The 21,949-nt window shown below is 35.6% G+C and overlaps 1 protein-coding gene and 1 long non-coding RNA gene across 4 annotated transcripts; both read right to left on the bottom strand.

The window, feature by feature from the left end:
• Positions 1–94: 94 nt before the first annotated feature.
• Positions 95–8,419, bottom strand: LOC127851552 (uncharacterized). Of its 3 annotated transcripts, none has more exons than XR_008035820.1 (5): positions 7,946–8,419; positions 7,303–7,405; positions 6,749–6,838; positions 5,183–5,261; positions 95–1,673 (listed from the first exon to the last, which is right to left on the bottom strand). It is a non-coding gene; the product is annotated as an uncharacterized LOC127851552 (long non-coding RNA). The 3 variants fall into 3 exon arrangements; XR_008035821.1 differs by having other exon boundaries at positions 7,308–7,405; positions 7,954–8,417; XR_008035819.1 differs by having other exon boundaries at positions 7,308–7,405; positions 7,946–8,369.
• A 1,711-nt stretch (positions 8,420–10,130) lies between these two features.
• LOC127850607 (uncharacterized) lies at positions 10,131–17,269 on the bottom strand. The gene is made up of 5 exons (XM_052383743.1): positions 17,096–17,269; positions 14,601–14,923; positions 13,970–14,430; positions 13,116–13,549; positions 10,131–11,757 (listed from the first exon to the last, which is right to left on the bottom strand). The coding sequence occupies exons 2-5, from the start codon at positions 14,920–14,922 to the stop codon at positions 11,658–11,660; spliced, it is 1,317 nt and encodes a 438-aa protein (XP_052239703.1). The 5' UTR covers position 14,923; positions 17,096–17,269; the 3' UTR covers positions 10,131–11,657.
• Between the last annotated feature and the right edge of the window lie 4,680 nt (positions 17,270–21,949).

The raw sequence follows: 21,949 nt of genomic DNA, 5'->3' as shown, positions 1-21,949 counted from the left end.
AGCTGGTAAATTCTACTTCCGGTCAAGATGGTCGACATTTTTTTCCCTCTCTGCTGTGAAAAAAATTAAATTAAAAACATATACAACCAAGACAAACGTTTTATAATATTTTAATAGCATTAAATAAGATGTGCAACAATGGATCATTCAAGCAATAAAAACTTGTACAATAACAGTGAGTATGACGTGTTTGTGACAGAAAACCAGTTTAACGTTCTAGCAAACAAAGGAATGGCCGACTCAAGAAAACGGGCACGAGTAAACACGGGCAGTCAAAGTACTCAAGGTGAGGAGCATTCAATATCACAACATGAATATGGAAGCCTAAATACTGATGATAAACTGTGTGTAATGTTTGCACGGATGAGCTGTATTGAACAGAAAGTTGATGACTGTCTGAGCTTACACAATCAAGTGAAATCTATAGAAAATTCAGTATACCAACATGATGTGAGACTGAAATTACTCGAATATAAGTCAATTGATTTAGAAGCAAGAAGCCGGAGAAATAACCTAATTATAGGTGGCATAGATGAAATGAAAGGTGAAAACTGCCATTCTTTAATTGCCAGGTTCCTGAAAGACAAACTCCAAATTGACCCATGCCCTGCAATCCCTAGAGCACACACTTTGGCTACAGTTTCTAAAATTTGGCTACAAAAAAATCCAATTGGCTAAATTGTTGGCTAAAGAAATTTTTGAGCCAGGGGAAGCCCTGTCACAGGCTAGGTAGATTCCGCTCAAATTCTACAAGAGCTATCATCGTTTATTTCCTTGACTTTAGAGACACAGAGCTTATATTGGCAAATGCAAATAAATTAAGAAAGACAAATTTTCACATAAATAGAGACTTCCCAAAAGAGATTGTAAATGCTCGCAAAACTCTGTGGCCAGAGCTCAAAAGACTTCGTGGTATGCATCCAAAGAGCAAAATAAGCATTGTCTTCCCAGCAAAGATATTGGCAGATGGTCGTGTCGTGGCAGACATGTTCCCTGATTGGAGCCAAGTCCTAAATGGCGACAGAATCACGACCAATGGCAACTATAGTCACCAATCACTTAGTTTGAAACCCCACCAATACGAAGTGAACCACAAATCCGTTTATGGCGATGAGACGTCCATTCCACATGCCACGCAGCACAACTATTCTCCAAACAGCAACTATAGTCCAAAATCACTTAGTTCAAAATCCTAACAATTTGAAGGGAACCATAAGTCCGCTTCTGGCGATGAGATGCCCACACTACAAGTCACACAGCACAGTCAAATCCACAATACACAGTCCATAGAGCACTATGAAGGAGCCCCAAATCCAACAGTCCAGGAAATCCACACCAACAAAATAACCTCCTCGTCAAATGGACATATACACATTTCCAGGCGTCCTCAATCTGAATCTCCTGCTCCAGCAAGAAGACGCACACACGCCCCGATAAACCAAAGATCGTCCGCCTCGGGGGAATCCGCTTTCCAGCGCCCATGGACTTCAAAGTCAACGAACACCCAAACAAACACTGATCGATCTGCAGCAGGTGTTAATTCCAGAACTCTCCAAACTGCTCACACAAACACTAATGAAAACGATGCTCATTTGGATCCCCTGAACACGAGCTGTGCAAATCCCTCGAACTCTCACAAATAGGCCCAAGGGGGGATAGGCGCTCTGCGTAACCTGAAATCAGAAAAAAACTTAAAATTATGTTGTCTGAATGTAAGTGGCCTAAAAAAACGTTTAAATTACCCTGAATTTGTTGACTTTGTAAATATGTATGACTTGTTTTGCATTTCAGAAACACATCTTGATGAATATGACATTGTTGATCTTAATGGCTTCCATTTAATATCCAAACACAGGATGCAAAATTATAGAAGAAAATCAGGAGGCATTGGTATATATATAAAAGACAATATTAGCCAATATGTTCACGCTGTCCCAAATAACTCGGAATACATACTCTGGGTTTCTATATCCAAAAGTTTATTCAATTTAGATGAAGATATCTTACTAGGTGCACTGTATTTGCCACCAGAAAATTCAAGGTTTTTTAATGAAGACTTGTTTAACGTTTTGGAAAATGAAATCAAATACAAATGCAGTAACTTAAATATGTTTGCATAGCTGGCGATACAAATGCTCGAACAGGTTCAATGCATACATGCCATATTTTTTTTAGGTCCAAAGCGGGACATTCCATAAAATATTGTCGGGACATTTGACCCAAAAGCGGGACACCTAAAACGATTTATCATTCCACCTTTACTGTAGTCAGTATAGTACTAACAAATACTCTTGATACTTTTATTCAAGACATAAGACATCTGATATGAAGCATGGAATCTAAAACATAACAATAACAGTTTTATAAAATAAGACAATAGCAAACAACGAGCATAATATTCATCTTTTTAGAGTACAAAATCTAGAACATTACGACAACACTACTCATTATATTAATTTCAATGGCAAACATTTACGCAGGGGAGGCTATCCAGTACACTGAAAGTACGGGTTACAGTAAACTATCTACCAAACAGTTACATCAGTTACACACGGAATGCGCGGCCGTACACATTTCAGAGTTAGGTTTTTGGTGGAAGCAAACCGTCTTTGTGTTCATTTTAACTCTCAACAACGCCTCAACCGTTTTTACACCAACAAAAACAAAAGGACAAAAGAAGTCTATGGATGCCTTACTCGAATTATTTTTCTCTAATGTTAATAATCATATTTTGTTTTCTTCTTATATACACAGATTAAACTGAATTGTGAATTGTCAGGCGCTGTATTGGGGTAGTGTCAAACTGTCATGAATAACAACACGTTGTTTTTATTACAATAACACAAGACAAGATGGGTACCACTTTTACTGTTTGTTGCGATGTTTTTTAAGCACGTATCCATGCGCAGTTTGTTACTTGTCAATTGTCGCGGCTTTATTCGAGTAGGGTCAAACTGTCATGCATAGCACCTCGTGGTTTTTAGCTTAATTGGAGTAGGGTCAAACTGTCATGCATAGCACCTTGTTGTTTTTATTATTATTACACCCAATTACACTAGACAGGATGGGTATCACTTATTGGACTGTTTGTTGCGATTTTGGTATATTGCACATTCGGATTATCCCGCTATTTATGAACTAAACATTGAATGTAAAAGACTCATTAATGACGTAGAGTTAATTTTACAAAACAATTGTTTTGTAAACCGTTTCAAACAAATACAAAAATAAACACATTTTCAACATTTATTTCATTTTAATACAACTATCGATAGCAATAAGCGACCACTATCTTGAAGACCACCATGGTGTGAATGCCTGATGAAATCAATTATTAACCGTTCAATGAAGGATTTTATACGCTCTGACCCACACCTTAACAACCTGTTCGATATTGACGAAGAAATTCAACAACAACTTGATAAATGTGTTATCCTTGAAAATCTTTCAATTCCACTCACAAGGGTTTCCCTAGACAAAAAAACAAATATGCATGGGTTCCGAATGCTCGATATCTGTAAAAACTGTAACATTTTTTTCCTCAATGGTAGACTATACACAGATAAAAATTCAGGTGCCCTCACTTTTCGAGATAAGTCTGTCATTTATTATGTCATTGCAACAGCCGATTGCTTCACAAACATTACCTCATTTGAGATTATTGAAACAGATCCCTTATTCTCTGATGGACACAGCGCTCTTACATGGACCTTTAGAATATTGAACAACCAAATGCCAAAACAAGACACTAAATCAACCTTTCATCATCCTGCCTGGAAACAAGGTATGGAAAACAATTTTAAGCAAAACATAAATATGGCAGGCATAAACAATCTAATATCACAACCAGGGATCATATTTTCCCGCAACATCAATCGGTCTGGATTTAAATGGGGAAAAGTGTCCGAAAATTTATATCCGAAATCATGACAAATTACGTTAATATATATACCATTGATTTTGCCATTCATGAAGGTGGTATAATAAATGTACAAGTTTAATTGCCTTTGGCATCTTTTTTAAACGGAACATACGAGTTTTCTCAATTGGTTTTATGGTATTTTTTTCTCTTTTATTGTTGTTTCGTGTGCTATTGTATCTGACTTTTTTTCATCGTTGTCAATATCTATTATTTATCTGTGTAAGTCTATACCGATGTTTTAAATCGTTGTCGACTCGATAATAGCTTACATACATGCACTGAACCTAACAAATGTCTGTGCGTATGTTAGATACTGGCAACAAAAAAACCAAATAGTTGAGAAATAAATCGTGTACGTTATAGTTTATTGTCAAAAAAAACCACGGCCGATAGTTAAGATGCGTAAGGATTAAATCACGAGTGCGAAGCACGAGTGATTTGAAACCACGCATCTAAACTTCCGGTCGTGAGTTATTCAACAACAAACAATTAAGTACACGACTTATTTTGATTCTAACACGATTTTTACTAAAGATTTATACAATGTTTATTATTTTTCTTGTGTACTATTTTATGTGAAGTTCTGCCCATAAAAATAACTTTCGGCTGTTCTGTCAATCAGATCCGCAACTTTCATTTATTTATTGCCGGATTTTTACGCTGGTGGAAAATGTATCGGCATGTTTTGTTTAGTTACAGCGCGTGTTTTCAGTGTATAAGGTCCGCCCACAATAATTATGAATTATTGCAGAATATCCGATTTTCTTCTTTGTTTTTATGAAAGTTTACTGTATCATGCATGAAATGCACACTTTCCATGAGGATTATGAACATTGAAGTTTTCATCTCCGAAGCAACTGTCAACGATTTTACACATTACGGACCGATTAGTGTGCTAGCCAGTGAAATTATCGATGGATATAGACACGGGGTTATTCACGCATGACTAATACACAACCGCGCGAATTTTCGCTGCTTGGGGTCATACTCTGATACTAGTCGGATGACACGCAATAAACTGCTCCTGACCGGTTTAGAGACTGCAGTGAATGGGTTTCACACCTACTCGAGATAAGAATGTAATTAGGGTAGATCTATGTTAGCATGTACACTGTGTAATCGATTTCATGACATGGGAATTTTAGCACACAGAATCGGACCGACTGTTTGGGATTTTCAATCGGTCTTTCACGACCCCAATCGGTCTAGGACCGACAAAACCGAAAAAAATATGATCCCTGATCACAACTTAACACCTACCCTCAATCCAAGGAAACAGTTGAATTTATAACCAGCGAACGACAGTCCATTTTTCACAACACAGCACTTCAAACGTTCCCTGAAAAATTTAGAAACAAGCATATAGTAAATAGGCCAAACAACAAACCCTGGTTCGGACCAAAATGTTTTCAAGCAAGACAAAACTACCATAATGCTAAAGACGAATATACAAAAAATAAAAATAATGAGAACAAATTAAGATTAAAAAATGCAAGTAAGCAATACAAAAGAACAATGAATATATTCATTAATAAACATAATGAAAACACTTCTTCCAAACTTAGATCATTAAATGAAAAAAAACAAAAAAATACTGGAAAATTTTGAACTAATTGAAACCTAAAACCAAATTAAATAAGGCACCCTCCATTGATGAATTCTACGAGCACTTCAAGATCATAAATACAAATACAATTGATGATGACCGTTTCAAAAATGATATACACACTACGAATGACTCAAATATGTACCTAAACGCGCCACTCACTGAACTTGAAATAATTAAATGCATAAATAACCTAAAAAACTCTAAAGCCTCAAGCCCTTCAGATAACATTCTTAATGAATATATTAAATCAACCAAAGAAATCCTAATACCCCTTTATTGCAAACTGTTTAACTGTATTATTGATACTGGAATTATTCCCCAAACATGGCTTGAAGGTACTATCATCCCAATTTTTAAAAACAAAGGTGACTCTAAAGATCCCAATAACTATCGACCAATAACAATATTAAGCTGTCTTGGAAAACTGTTCACCTCTGTACTAAATCAAAGATTAACTCAATTCTTGGAAAACAACAATCTTCTAGATGAAAACCAAGCAGGATTCAGAAAAGGTTATTCTTGCAGCGACCATATTTTTACATTACACTCTTTAATAGAAATACTAAAAAAACGGAAACAAAAACTCTATTGTGCATTTATTGATTTCTCGCAGGCGTTCGATAAGGTATGGAGAGTAGGCCTCTGGCACAAGCTTCTAAAAATCTCAATAAACGGTAAATTTTTTAACATCATTTTTAGCATATATAGTAATATTAAATCCTGTATCTCACACAATGGCACTGTCTCTCCTACATTTATTTCAGAAATTGGAGTCAGACAAGGAGAAAACCTTTCGGAAGTTTCCCCACTTCTGTTTTCTTTGTTCCTGAATGATATGCAATCATCTTTAAATCTGAATGGTTCTGTCGGTGTAGAGTTAAACGACCCCTTAGACCTAACATTGTGGCTTAAACTCCTTATTTTACTCTATGCTGATGACACTATATTACTTTCCGATTGCCAAAATGACTTCCAGAATAGCCTCAACACTTTCCATGAATATTGCAACAACTGGCACCTTAATATTAATTATAACAAAACTAAAATAATAATATTCGGAGCAAGACAATTACAAAACTTCAATTTTTACATTGGTAATACACCTATTGAGATTACAGACAACTATCATTATCTTGGTCTCACTTTCTCAAGCAATGGATCATTTCTTAAAGCACGCAAACATATAGCAGAACAAGCAACCAAAGCCATGCACTTACTTTTCACAAGGGCAAACAATGCCAGCCTCCCAAGCGACCTCATTATAAAGCTCTTTGACCACACTGTGCTCCCTATTCTGACCTACGGATCTGAAATATTTGGATACGAAAACATTGATATACTAGAAAGAATCCACAATAAATTTTTAAGAAAAATCACACATGCTAAAACTTCAACACCTATATATTTCTTACACGGAGAGCTTGGAAGGTACCCAATATCAATTACAATTAAAGCAAAAATGATATCTTTTTGAACTAGAATACTTAACGGGAAACAAAATAAGTTTGCAGCGCAGATATATAACTATATGATGATTCTCCCTGACAATAACTTCAAATGGATAAATAAAATAAAAGAAATTCTCAATGCAACAGGTTTTATAGAATTATGGCACAACCAACACCAATTGAATACTACTATAAAAACAAATAAAATCATTAAAAACAAATTAATAGAGCAATATAAAGCTACATGGCAAAACAGTCTCACTACCTCAAACAAAACCAGAACATATAGAATATTCAAATAGAACATTGAACTGGAAAAATACCTTACACTTTTGCCTCAGCGTGAGCGAAGTAGCCTGTTCAAAATCAGAACAGCTAACCATAACCTCCCAGTCGAAACAGGTAGATACGATGGCACCCCATACGCTGAAAGAAAATGCACAAAATGTACAAATGACCAGGTTGGAAGTGAAGAACACTACATTTTATATTGTCCCTACCTTCAAACACAAAGAGAACAGTATTTAAGTGTATTCAACACACCAACTTCAAACCTTACTCTTAAAACAGTTCTATCAACAACTTCAACAACACAACTTAAAGAAGTGTGCAAATTCTTAAACATAATCCTTGAAAGTTTTAAACAACAGTAATGTTACACCACTCCACTACCATTTCATCCCATTACTATCATACATGTATTCTTGTCGCATTATATGTCCAACCCAATGCTTCCTGATCTTCCCAAGTTGACAAATGACAACCATTATCAATGTATTATATGTTTATTGTTGTTCCGTATTGCTTCTCCAGTAACGGATTCTTTATCGTTTATTTATTTCATTGTTTTATGTCAACTTCAAGGGAGATAATTTCTTTTTCTGCTTAACAAAGACAGTTAAAGTAGACTATTAAATGATACCGTACACCAATTTACTTACTTAGCTTATTTAACAAATAAATTACCTGTTTACCTGGCGCTTTAACGGTACGTTCCATCCTTTACGGCTTTAGCTTAATTTTATCCGATAATTGCTGTCACGAGTTCGTCTTCAGGTGTTCTTTTTTGCACTCGTTACTCTAAAGCGCGAACAAACAAATAAATTATTCCCGGAACGGGCTACTCGCTACTATACTGCCTTTCTATGTTTATGTTTTTGCGGCTGTATTTAAGTTATCCTTTTTTTCTTAGAATCAAACTGTATGTTTGCCAACATCGGATAAAAATGTACATAATAAAAATAGCTAATGTAAATAAAATGAAAGCTATCCATAAATGTCGGTGTTAATTGCTACTCACAGCAAATGTTATTTTGCTAATATGCCTCCCGACAATATACAGTATAAAATCTGTGTTGTATTGCATTGCTCTGTGTATGTTAATTGTTTATTATGTATAGTGTACATATTATTCAAATATCGCAACTGTGGACTTTTCTCTCTCGAAAAACAAACTCAGGTTACACCTAACTACGACTACTAGTGATTGACATTGAATTAAATCTACTTATAAAGCCCAATACCTAAAAAAGACTTCCCATTTTCTGTTATCATCATTGTCTGCCGGATTCGTCATCTCGATATATAACTATTGTATATATACATGTAAAGACATGTCCACTCCCCCCCCCTCCCAACGAACTAGTTAAAATTGATTGTGTTTGAACACTCCATTTAATAGTTTCCCTTTGTATTGTGTATATAGTATTGTATTATATGTTTTTCATTATGCATGCTATAGCTGATCAACTTGAACCGGATAATATTGTTAAAACCTGTTTTTGTCATGTTGCCCTTATTGTATACCTTGTATACTTGGGTGAAAATAAAGAGTTGTTCTGTTCTTCTGTTCTGGTAGGTTACCATAAAAAAGAAGGCGAACATGCGGAAGAAGCTGTGAAAATTGTCCAATCGATATTAGAAACCGACTTTAAACGACCGGTTATTGTAGTGGAAAATGCGTACAGAGTAGGAAAAAAACAATCGGGAAAAGTGAGACAAATAGTGTTTAGATAACGATCATTCAATCATAAACTGGCAATTTTCAGCTCAAAGAAAGTTTTTTTCTTTCCGGTCGTTCAAAGTCTGTTTATATTTCAAGTTTAAAGTAAATTCCTTAATTAGATTTAGAGTTATGCTAAGCACAAAAATTTACTTTGAAATTAAATAAAGGGAGATAATTAAAAAAACTAAGGTAGGTAGCGTTATGGTTCTTAGTCAATGCACTTCTCCTACTTGCCATCTGTTTATATTTTAAGTTTCAAGTAAATCCCTTCAGAGTTATGCTCTGGACAAAGTTTCGGACGGAAGGAAGAACGCACAGACGGACGGGACCAATTACTTTATCCCCTTTGGAATTTTTTTTCGGCGGGGATAATTAGGCTTTTTATTGCCCATGATAAAACGAGTCACGTGCAATATACATGGGCCTCGGAAAAATGTCAGTAACAGCACACCACAATATTTCGGATTGTTGTATCCGCTCTGTAAGTTTTAAATTAATGGGTTATTATTTATACTCGGATTTTATTTTTCCATGCTCCTAGGTGAAAGGTCAAGATAGAAATTCCAGGTCAAGGTCAGGAATTTGTGTTTCCGCTCTGTAACTTTTATTCCTCATGACCAGGCGATATGTCGCATGCAACTCCTATTCTCCTCGATGTCATTTTTTTACCGTTCTTTTTTCAGTTATTAACGTTTGCCTGATTAACAAGTTTATGCTTCGCGTTAAAATATTCCATCCTGTAATAAACCTTGTTAGGCTTATCTTTCAACTTAACATATGGGCCGTGCTCTGAGAAAAGGGAGTTTTAATGCATGTGCGTAAAGTGTGCGGACTGCACAGCCTAATCAGGGACGACACATTACGCCTAAACTTGAGTTTTGCAAGAAGAGACTGTTTTGAAACGAACAATATCATACAAGAGGAAAGTGTCATGCCTGATTAGCCTGTGTGAACTGCACAGGCTAATCTGGGACGAAACTTTACGCACATGCCTTCAACCTCTTTTTCACAAACCATGGCCCATATGTACGTATTAGTAATACACCCGTATTACACAGACTTTAACCACTGCATGCTATATATAATTGACATATTTGTTTTTTTAATTCGACAACAAATTCGGTGTAAGAACAAGTAAAATGTGCATTCAGATAAAAGTTTTATTCCGAGTACATTTGATGTGCGTAGCTAATAATATATTTAATTCATATATTGGCTTATAATACCCACATACAAAATTCACAGCATGGACCTGTTACCTTCGTAAAGAAAATGTGATGAAAACAGTGAAAGTACATACAAATACTCAATATCACACATTAATTCTAAACTAAATATTACGGATTCATTCATTAATAAATATGTTCACCAAAAGCAACAAACGGAAATGTCGTTATATTAAATAAACCATCCAATACAAGGAAGAAGAAACAACAGATTATATAAAAATGAAGATAAGCAACCGTAATCAGAGTATCCATATTCGACTCTGAGCACGTAAATACACACCCTTGTGACAATTCATCTGGTATTTTAAGTATTGTTTCGTCTTAACACTGATAGTAGTAAAAAGGACCAACACATCATACATTATTATACAATAAAAATACAGCCATGGATATTACGTTTGAAGATTTCATTACTACTGTGAACCTCTTTTAGACATTAGAAATATCTATATGTACTATTTTATATAATACAATTACAATCTACATATGAAAAAGCACGAACTATGTAGGCGGTTCGACTTTGGTACAGCGAATTTGTGGCGCTTTGAGTCAATTACATGCCACCTGTGCAAGGACAGGCTAGTTTTACAAATAATAACATTATTCTATGAGACAATTAAACACGTAAAATTAAACATGTACTTGTAATAATTTATGTTTACAATTAAAACTATAAAATACAAATCATGGGATACCAACCATTATCAATAATTATGCATACGAATATTTAGACAATGTAACGACGGCATGTTCATTTATTTAGCTTTAAACTATATGTTCTGGCTCGATAACACTGAAAGCCATAGGATTATACAAACGATAGTCCATTTCCTGGGAAAGAAGCGGTATTTGAAGTCTTTAAAAGCAACGATCCCACGAAAGCTACTTGAGTTTGAGCACGGGTCTCCTTGTAATAAAGCGGACACAATATACATAACATCATTGCGTTTCATTGAATGATAATAAGTGTTAAATTCGGATCGGTTATATTAAAGAATATATAAAGAGATTCATAATGCATTAGCGAACTTCAACGCGTCAATTTTCGTTTGACATTACATAGTGTGCGCCCAATATCATTTGCTTAGTCTATCCTCTGTTCCTTTGAGAACATGCGTTCATCCCTCATGGCAGGAATTAGCCCTTTCGGAACGCCACGTCCAGAAGCTCGTTGGCGTCCTTTACATCGGGTACTGGCGGAAGGCCCATTTCAGGTACACCAAGAACTCCTCCAGTCGACATATCCGCGGCGTCCATGTCGAGTGCCTGCAACGCCTGTTTGGTGTCAAAACAACGGTAGCAGGAGAAGTACGGCGCTAAGAATCCGTTGTAAAAGGAGTCGTATTGCAGCATATCGTCGTTATGTTCGGCATCGCGGAGGTCCCACTCGTTCCAGCGCTGCCGTATCTCTTCTAAAAGACGCTTCTCGTACGGGCCCTGCGCCTCATCGGCAGTGAGTGATGTCACGCATTACTTCATTTAGGGACCCACCTGATCTGTCAAACAAGAGAGCTAGCCCCGCCTTGCTCATGTACTCCTCTTTCCTAAAAGTTTTAACAATATAACACGAATTAAAGCAATGAAATGAATGAAAAAATATAGAGAGCTCACAAAGATATGAACTGGGTTTACGGGTCATGGCATTTGAATAGAAACCCATTCACAGTTGTAATTGGCAGTTTAACCTATTGACAACTAAAAAGTGCACATTACTTCTTATAAAGAAGATCCCAATAATTTCAAGATGAATACAAACAATAAAAAACATGGCATTATCACAAAACCTGGTTTTCAATGGTTTAGATATAAACCTAATTTAAATAATTTTGCAATCCAAGCTAGGTCTGCATGTAAGCGACCTACACATAAAATTTCAGAACAATACCTCAATAAAAACATACGTTATATAGTTTTAAATAGTTGTTCTATCTATAGTTGAACCACATGCTAGAATTAATGTAAAACACATACACACACAATTTCAGCACACTATCTCCATCTAAACCCTAGATTTTGAGCAGAGAACCCGTGTTCTTCTATTTAAAGTAACAGTGAACTTCACCTTAAATCGATAGTCCCCTAATGCAATCTCATGCTGCACATGCATAAAGGCGACCTACACACACAATTTAGTCTAATTCCTCCATCCAAACTAAAGTTATTTATCCTAAAGTATTTAAATATTTTTAGCAACAGTGACCTTGAACCTAATCTTTACCAGCCCAGATGCCACCTCAAGGCAGGTCTGTATATCAGCTATCTCTCACACAATTTCAGTACATTACTTTCAAACTGAATCTATTGAGCTTATAGCTTGCTTCGATTTGAAGTGCCCGCCAAATATACAACCCAAATCTAAGACTCCATTCAAGTCTCTGTGCTAAGTTTTATCAACATTTGTCAATGCAAACTTTAGTATTTGACCTGAAACGACCTATTTTCAGTTGCTATTATGTAATTATATTTTAAGTACAATTTGACCTTGATGTTGACTGAGTTAAGTATTTCTGTGAGCTGGGTGAGATACATACACACAAAACTAAAGAGCGATATCTCCATACAAACTCAATTTATTAAGCACATATTCTTTTTTCTATTTTAGTATTAGTGACATTGATCTTGACCCGACACGCTTTGGATACAACCACAAGCTTTGTCTACCTAAAAACCTGCTATATCCAAAGTTTCATCAATATAAATCAATGCAAACTACAGTTATTTACCGGAAACCACCTGTTTGACGCCACCTGCAAGCACCCCGAACGATCGACCGCCAAACTCCCCCACTCCTACCCAACCGCACATGGACATTGACCAATTTAATGGCCAGGATTTGTCGATGAAAACCCTGGCAAATCAAAAACTCATGCGTATTTAAATAGGCACTGAAATGCATCAATACCTTCCGCTCCGAAGATCCTCCAAAATCATTTCCCTCATCTTGGATGCAATCTCAAGCGTGAATTCACTACTGTTTCCAAACAACTCTGAAAGTCTCGAAAGAATCATTTGCGGTGAGGCCAATGACGTGATTCTCACAGGAGCCTTTTCGCCAAAGAAACTAGCTATATCGAAGTCTTCTGGGTTCAAATCGAACGTGAAATCTGCCGCACGAGTACCAAATATCGGTTGCTTGTTGTGCGGTGGTGAGCCCGTGGTTATTTCCGTTACTCTGATGGCAGCTTGTCGCAGGTAGGAGCAGTTGTACGTCTTAAGGACTTTCTGGTTTCCGAGGCGAACCAAGTTGATGATGGTCACGCAAGAGGAAGCGTTCCCTATAGACGCTCCTTCCGCGCAAACACTCGCCCATATGCCATTTGCGCCACCCATTAGTGACTGCAATATGAAAAAGTGACATACGTCTTATTTATACAAAGTACTTTTTTTCCCCATATAGCTGAATCACCATATGTAAAAAACGTCATATGGATGGAATAATAAGGCATTCTAACTTTCAAATTATGATATATTTTGTTAATTAGATTTACATTAACATAACATGTCTTTGATCGGGAACAAGTAACATTGATTTTAATACAACAATGTCTAACAACAGAATCGATGTACTCTTAATTCTTAGTGTGAAGCATACATCAAGTGAACTTAACATTCAGCATACACAAAACATTATTTATTTTTTATATGCATCTGTAAATGCCACACACGGCGTCTAAAAGATGAGTTGCACACAGACTTTTAATGTTCGCCTGCTGCGCATATCAATAAACGTATAGACGGTGTAATGGTAGGCCTTACCGCTAAGGCAGTTGCATCCATTAAACCAAACTTTTCATGCACGTGAACCAGCAGATGTCCTTTCCAGTTGGCACTGTCCATCACCTTGCGAATGAACTTTGCCCAAGAACCGCATTCTTCGGGCAGCGATTTACCACGTGGTTCTTCAAAGCATATTCCAAACAACAGGTTCAGTCTTGCTAAGAAGTCGACAACGTGAAACACACGCTTGGACTTTTTTGGCATTACATCGGGTAGATCCCTGAGACTAACCAGGACCTTGGAATTCGAACCTAAATTGGATTTTGCCCATAATACCCACTTTTCTACAAGGCGGCACATGTCTTCTACGGTAAACTTCTTGAAGTTGTAGGTAGAGTTCCCAAGATCTATCTCAAAGATTACGTTTCGAAGTCCCGCTTCCTTCATTTTCAGGAGTCCGACTGGAATTGATGTTTGGTCCGGCACCTTTTTACTGATGCCTGGAAAATAGTCAAACCAAGAATGTTTTTGGTGATGTTATAGACCATAGCAAATATGAATATTTAATTAGAAGTAAATATTGTTAGATTGTAGACAGATGGCGCACGACACAAAAGTTCAGATTGAGAAGTTCGTAGACAATGACAGGTATACAGCTTGAAAAATGTACCTTCGGTGACTTCACTGAACGCCCAGAGACCTTCTGGATCTTCGCCCTTGGCCAAGACTTCCTTCACGAATTCATCGTCTACTCTTTTCTGGTGGTTGTAGCTTGCCACTATTCGGTGACGGAAGCCGCATTTTGTAACCTCGTTGAATATCTCCCACTTGTCCTCATTAGTGTGACCTCTCAGTTGCCCCACCGTGCTCTCGCGGATTGAATTATCAAGGACAAAGAGGTCTAGGTCTTTCAGGCATTCGTATTTGAACAATTCTTTACTGACGTCCTTTTCGTATTCTTTCGCCAATTGCTTTGCCGTCATGGAAGCCATGCTTAAAAGAGAATACTTAGAATGAACCAACAGCAAGATGTTCAGAATTCGACAATTCATTGATTAATTCAACTGCATCTTTGTCTAAGAAAACGGTCTCTTATCGAAAGCATATTTAAAGATTGGAACAGGCAACTCTTTTCAGGTCAAACTTGCACCATTTTGTCCTATAAGTCTTTCCTTTCGAATTAAATGCATTTAAATGATTTTTTGTACGAAAAGAAAGTTTCGCATGGAAGTTTTTGTTCGCAAAATAATCAAAGCTCAATCCGCTATAAACTTATTGAGCAGAATGTCTTTCTCTTTTGAATGGTTATATGGATAAACAATGCACGTTAATTTGTTTTTCGTTTTTTGTTTGCGCGAAACGATTTTTGTAATTAAGACTCAGACTCAATATCCCAGTTACTAGATCCCATCCATCCCATATACAAGCCCATGTTTAAAAACTTAAAACCATTTTACTGAAATACTGAAACCTCGCTGTGTGTATTTGCACATTTCTCAAGGTATGCATACCATCCTGATTGACTTCAATCCACTGCTACCAAACTTGGCAAAAACCTGCCTTAATCGTGCACATGCACATTTATAAAAAATGTTCTAGTTTAATAGTGGTGTTACCAAACCATAACCTTTATTAAATTTACTATAGGGATTACAGTTTTTAAATGAATTAAATCCTTTGAGTCAATGCTGAGAAAGTTGCTCAAACATACTGAAATCTAGCCGACGCGCGGTTAGAATAGTTAACTGAAGTCGGCACTATTAAGTAACTACCTTGAATTATCTTGGTGCGAAAGCATTAAATCCTAATAAAATATCTAGAACAATTAATGTAAAGTCTTATTGGTTAAGAAGCAACAAAGCGAGCACAGAGAGGCGAGCTCCGCCCAAGCAGTACGATTGTTTTTAAATATATTCTAACTAACAAAATACATTTAAATTGGCCTGGAAGAAGTACATCTCGCAAACATTTGTATAGTATATATAAAAGTATAGCTTTGTTTATTAAACGTTTGCGAAGGCAATGTCGAAAACAACCAATCACACGCAAGGAATAGCGAGCCGTCTGGTCAATGCAATTGGTTGTAAACGCGTATCACACCTTGGCGACCCGGGATAGATTGCCATTTCCGGTGCATGTGGGTTTGGTTTGATTAAAAATTATGACAACTTTTCAATAAATTAATGAGGTGGAATAGCTAGGGCACAATCCGAATCCTCACATAGAGAAGTCTAAGGCGCATACCTCATAGACGCATAAAGGGACCTCATAAATATCGAAATACTCAAAACAAAAATTAACCTGCATTAAGACCATGCTCTTATTATTTTATTGTTTTATTTAATAGGTGCAATCCAGGCTTTTAAACGATCAACATATAGGATATTCTTATTGTTATTTACACATGAACGTTATTAGTATGTTCATAACTTTACAAACTAAACTTCATTAAATGTACACTTACCACAAGACAAAACTAAATGTCATGCCATGGCACGTGTATTTCAATATAATCAGAACTTCAATTTAATCATGCTAGTATTTAATCGAATCCTTTAATTTCAAAAATCTGTATTGCGAATTACTTCTTGTGCTATTTTTGTGATACATGACGAGGCATCAAAACAGTCAAGTACTGATAAGTGTAACTTTTTGCCACATATTAAAAATACAACAAAAACAATTTGTGTCAACAAATGAATCACTTAAATGAGGTTAATTATGCATAATACATTATAATTGTCAAGCTGAATTGATGTTAAGTAGTAGCCTTAAATTCGGACGATCCCGGTTCGAAACCTGGTGTGACCAACATTTAAAGAAAACGTTTTAGATATCAATTATTATCTGATTGCTATACTTTTCATTAGTTCTACTTATTCAATCAAGTTAGAGCAGTGCATGGCGGTCTTCTAAATATACCAAAAATGTGTTAACGAGTCCCTTATTTGCTAAATTACAAATGATAGTTTATACACATTGCGCATCAACATTGACAGTTTTAAGAATAGCCGCAATATTAGTTCTTTTGCGCCGTTACCATATTAATCTATCGGTTAAAGACGACAATGTACGTTTATTATATGTTGCATTTAAATTTAGACAACCCTATAATAATAATAATAAATTTTATCTAAACGAACAAAAATTAAAATATTAACAAACCGAAATAATTATCCAAACTCTGTTGAATTTAAGTTGAACTTTCTTAAAGCCTGCTGCGTTTGGATTGATATTGTCCGTGTTTATATAGAAGTAAAGCGATTGATAATGCACCAATGAACATCAGAGTTAAATCTTCGTTTGTTATTACACATTGTGAGTGGTTGAGTGTTTAATGCAGTTTTGACACAGTTGGTCATTAAGTGTCTTTCGGATAGGTTGAACTCTGTCCGGGTAGGAAATCATTAGTCATTTGCTTTTAAAATATATACGTATATAATTCGGGCAAGGTCAGAACCTACGCAGTGGCACGCATTTTAAAGGTTGGAAGGGATGTAAACATTTGACCGTGTTACCGATATTTGAATTAAATCTCGTGCTATTGCACTTGCTAAACAAATAATGACGTACAACTTAAAAAAAAAACACGAACCACTTCGACTCTCAACGTATCCTTGTTCACCGGGAAAATAATCATAGATAAATATTGGGTGTATATTAAGATCCTGTATTAGCACAAACCTCAATGTTTCGATAAAAGATATCATAAGTGTTGACGACAACTTTAAAATCTTGAAAAAAAAGCTGAAGCACCTCTTTATTGACACATCCTTGTTTACAGGAAAAGTGATTTAAAAATAAATAAATCTGTACAGATATCGTTTCTTAAGATTTTAAGACGAGTTAAGTTATTATCCAATTAAACGTTCAACGTGTATGTTTTTATCTACAACATTTCGTCGGGTTAATGTAAATATAAATGTAATACTTTTTCACAAGTAATTATAAGATGAGAAGTCGTGTACAAATGACATATTTAGAAAAATAAACATGTGAAGCAACTATTAACATGCTTGGAAATTCCTCATGATATTGACTTCAATCATCTTCTTAAAATGAATTAATCTAAAACACGAATAGAAAATATTTCGTTCGAATAAAATGGGTGGTACATGTGTTTATTGTTTCATTTAGCATATGACACCATACGCATGTTCTGACTCCATTTAAAATACATCAGTTTTAAGAGTTAAAACTCTATTATTTTCTTGAAATATACATTATGCCCCCTAATTAACAGACATATGCATATAAAACATATTGGCTTAAATACACATTCGAGCAGAAACGCTATGTAAGTGTTAAGATAAACGACATTTGGATACATGGTTAACGAACATTTCCTAAAATCTCCAACACCCAGTGCCTTCATTTCTGGTTACGCAACTATGCTTATGTTAGAGCTACATGTCGAAAACCGACATGGAACGGTTGACCATTATGAAGCCTTACCTGATCAAAAATCAGACGAAATATCTATTTAATATAGTATATGGTAATTCTAACATTTTTTATTTAGAAACGTTTTTCTAACGTTTTCTTCCAAGAATATTGCTGGGTTTACAGTCAACTCGTACCTAAGTCAACTCGCACGGTAGTCAACTCGCACGTATTTTGGTTAACTCGCACGGAAGTCAACTCGTACCTACGTCAACTCGCACGGGTAGTCAAAATATTGATGTATTAATGGGTTCTAAATCAGTTATTTATGCATAAAACAAATGAGAAATACTTTCAGAGAATAGTTCAACTCTTTTAAATAAAAATATTCACAAAATAACAAAAAAAAAATCACAAAATATTGTTTACACCATGGTAACGTTATCGGCACATTATAACAGACATTTTAAGTACTTACGTAGGTGACAGATGTTTTCAATATCTTTCATAGCTCATTAAAAGTAAAAAATATAAGCTTATAAAAAATTTATATAAATTAAATAGAAATTAGAATACAAATAATTAAAAAAAACAAAAACATGAACGCGGAAATAGAGCTCTACATAGACTTTCCACTATTATAAATCAAAACGCGAACAATTAAACGTATTTGAATTAATAATCGTAAATTACATATATTTCGATATTGGTTAAAAATACTTGGATCGAGTGATAACAGTATCACAAAAACAAACTTTCATCTACAATACAAATAAACAACGTTTATTAAATAACTTCAAGAAACGCTGGTATATTAAGAAAAGCTGGTTTATTGAGATAACTACTTGACTTTATGACAAATCAGAAATAAGAAATACAAAACACCACAAACACGATTTCGATTATCTTCACATTAATTAGAAATCTAAAGAGATCGTTATAATAACATAATACGCGAAAATAGAAAATGTAAGTTTTGCAACGGACACGCTATAGAAAATGAGTATCACTTTCCACTTGTTTGACATTCTAATGCAGTCGGCAAATAGGCTTTTTTCTTAAGTTATGAAATATTATAGTATACAATGATATGAATGGTACTTACCGGTTTCGCATGTGTTCGGTGTTGCCATTTTTGGCAACTATCGCATTCAATTGCTTGCTGCCTTGGACCCACATCCCTTGAACACAATATACACGGATAATCCATCACACAAAAAACGCATGAATTCACTATACGTATGTATTCCGTGGCACATATATGTTGATAATGATAACTTATTCTTAATTTAGTCGAGTTATATACATAACTAAGATCTATTATGAAACAACCGCATGCAACAAACATCACCTAATTTTCGTTTTAATTTTTTTTATTTAACTTACATCTGATATTGCTGCAAATGTGTTAAGCTTTATAACATCTAACTGGTCACAACTCATAAACAGAGGGTTTAATATACAAAAATGTTCGTCAGGGTCTGTAGATTTCAGAACAAGATGTCGTTTTTCTGGGAAGTGCTGGAGGGCTTAGAAATCCAAGATGGCGTCCTAGATGGCCGCCGTTTTATTATTCAATTACAAATAAAGATGAATTGAATACGTCTTTTGAACACCTATATGTACTGACTTTAATATCTGATAGAAGTAATCCATTGATATAGGGCTTCTACCAAACAGATCACCAAGGTCACCAAAGGTCAAGGTCAAGGTCATTTCATGGCCAAATGGAAAAATAAACGAAAGTTTGAGTATTGACATATCATTTTCTTTTTTAATTCAAATGCTTTACATTTGCTGTGATAACTAACCTCTTTATTATATAGCCACATTTACAAGCTTCATTTAAACAAAAGTAAATGCCTAAAATTGTGTTGGTTACCATGGTAACCAAGACTACATATGCTATGTGGCCATTTTCCTGGTTCGTGGAAAGTCATTTGGCATTAAAACCATCAAGTTTAATAAGTTTGCTTTTAATCTTTAAAAATACTTTAAGACTTATCAAGGCAAATGTAAAGAACAGCTATGCAGTGTTCCATGTATCATATTTATTCAACAATCAAATCTTACCAGGTATTAGTGCTTGATACAGACTCATAAAAGTTATTTACAAATGTTGTAAATTATGAGGTTTTACATTGTATTTACTAATACAAATGATGCAAATAACAAATTATGTTTTCAAGTTTCAAACACTGAAAAACAACTCCTGTAAACCAGGAAGTGACTGACTGTCAAACGTCCTACTTGTTGCTTTCGGAAGTCGTGGAATCCTCGTTGACTCGGCTGGCGCACTGCTGACCAACATGCTTGTCATCGCATGAGTCGTCCTTTTACCATCAACTGTTCGCTCATTCAGATTCCAGTTATCAGCAACTGCCACTACAAGCTTCCCCCTTTGGTCTCTAGGTAGTATATTGTCTGGTACAATACCACCAGAGTCTGTTATTTTGTGTGATGCAATGTACTGTTGGGTTGCTGATGTCAAGAATAACCGAAGATCTCGATATGAGATGGAATAAACAAGAGAGTACATATCTTCAATCAGATGGCGGCTGCCAAACTCGTTGTTGAGGTGTATCCCTAAGCCTAGGTGTTAAGGGTATGGGTTTTACGTGACAAGTGTAGTTAGGTCACAAGCAACAGCTAGACATCTTGTTATGGTCCTCTCAGAAGCTTCCTTGAAGCACTTTTGTCATGTAACCAACACACTGCCTTGTAAAGAAGAGGCTCCACAAACTGCTTCTGGTCTGACAATTTGATTTCTTCTGGCGCGAAAAAGAAGTCATCAAATTTAGGAGTATTCTCTATAATTCGTCTTCTCAAAATACCCATCGCCTTATGAACTACAGCTTCATCTGTGTCGTCCTCTGACTCTGGTAGTTCATCGTATGAACACTCATTGTCATCTTGAATGACCTGTTCAATCTCCTTTGACTTTCTGACAGCATCATTAATAGTCAAACTAGACAAACAAACTAGGTCAGGCTTTTCATGCTGATGAATAAAGGATACCTCTGGCCATAATTTTTCAAACAACCTTTTCAAATTGGAACTTTTATAAGAGTTTGCATCATTTGAACATCCTTCTGATTCAGTAATTTCAACAAAACGTTTTTTAATGTAGGAAAGAAGAACACTTTTTTATCAACAACAATAGAATGCTCCAATTCATTTTAATTATCTCATCAATTATTGTGTATGAAATTGTTTGGTTTTCAGAAGTGGCCTTATTGGGTGTCAGCCCGGAAAATGCATAAGTATAACACTGGTAATATTTAGTAAAAAAACCTTTGTTCTATGATATCGAGCCTCAATGGCTACAAGATCACCATTTGGAACACTTGCCAATCTGTCAATAATGGCTACATCATTTATTGCAGTAGCAATATCTTACACTTTGCGATATATAGAGTTAGAGTCTGAAGATATAGAAGTTTCAACTAGGCCAAACAAAAAAAAAGATGTGTGTTTCGGGTAACCCGACCCTACCTACGATTTTGGTCCCGACCCTACTTTTTTTCGTCTTGTAAAAAAAAGATATCTGAAAAAAATAGTGCCCGAAATAACCGTACATTTGCCACTTCCGCTATCGTTATCAATCATCCGATTTACGCCCGGCAATATCGATTG

The sequence above is a fragment of the Dreissena polymorpha genome, chromosome 11 (genome assembly GCF_020536995.1).
Source record: "Dreissena polymorpha isolate Duluth1 chromosome 11, UMN_Dpol_1.0, whole genome shotgun sequence".
In the NCBI taxonomy this organism is placed as follows: Eukaryota; Metazoa; Mollusca; class Bivalvia; order Myida; family Dreissenidae; genus Dreissena; species Dreissena polymorpha.
This window is presented reverse-complemented; position numbering and strand designations above follow the sequence as displayed.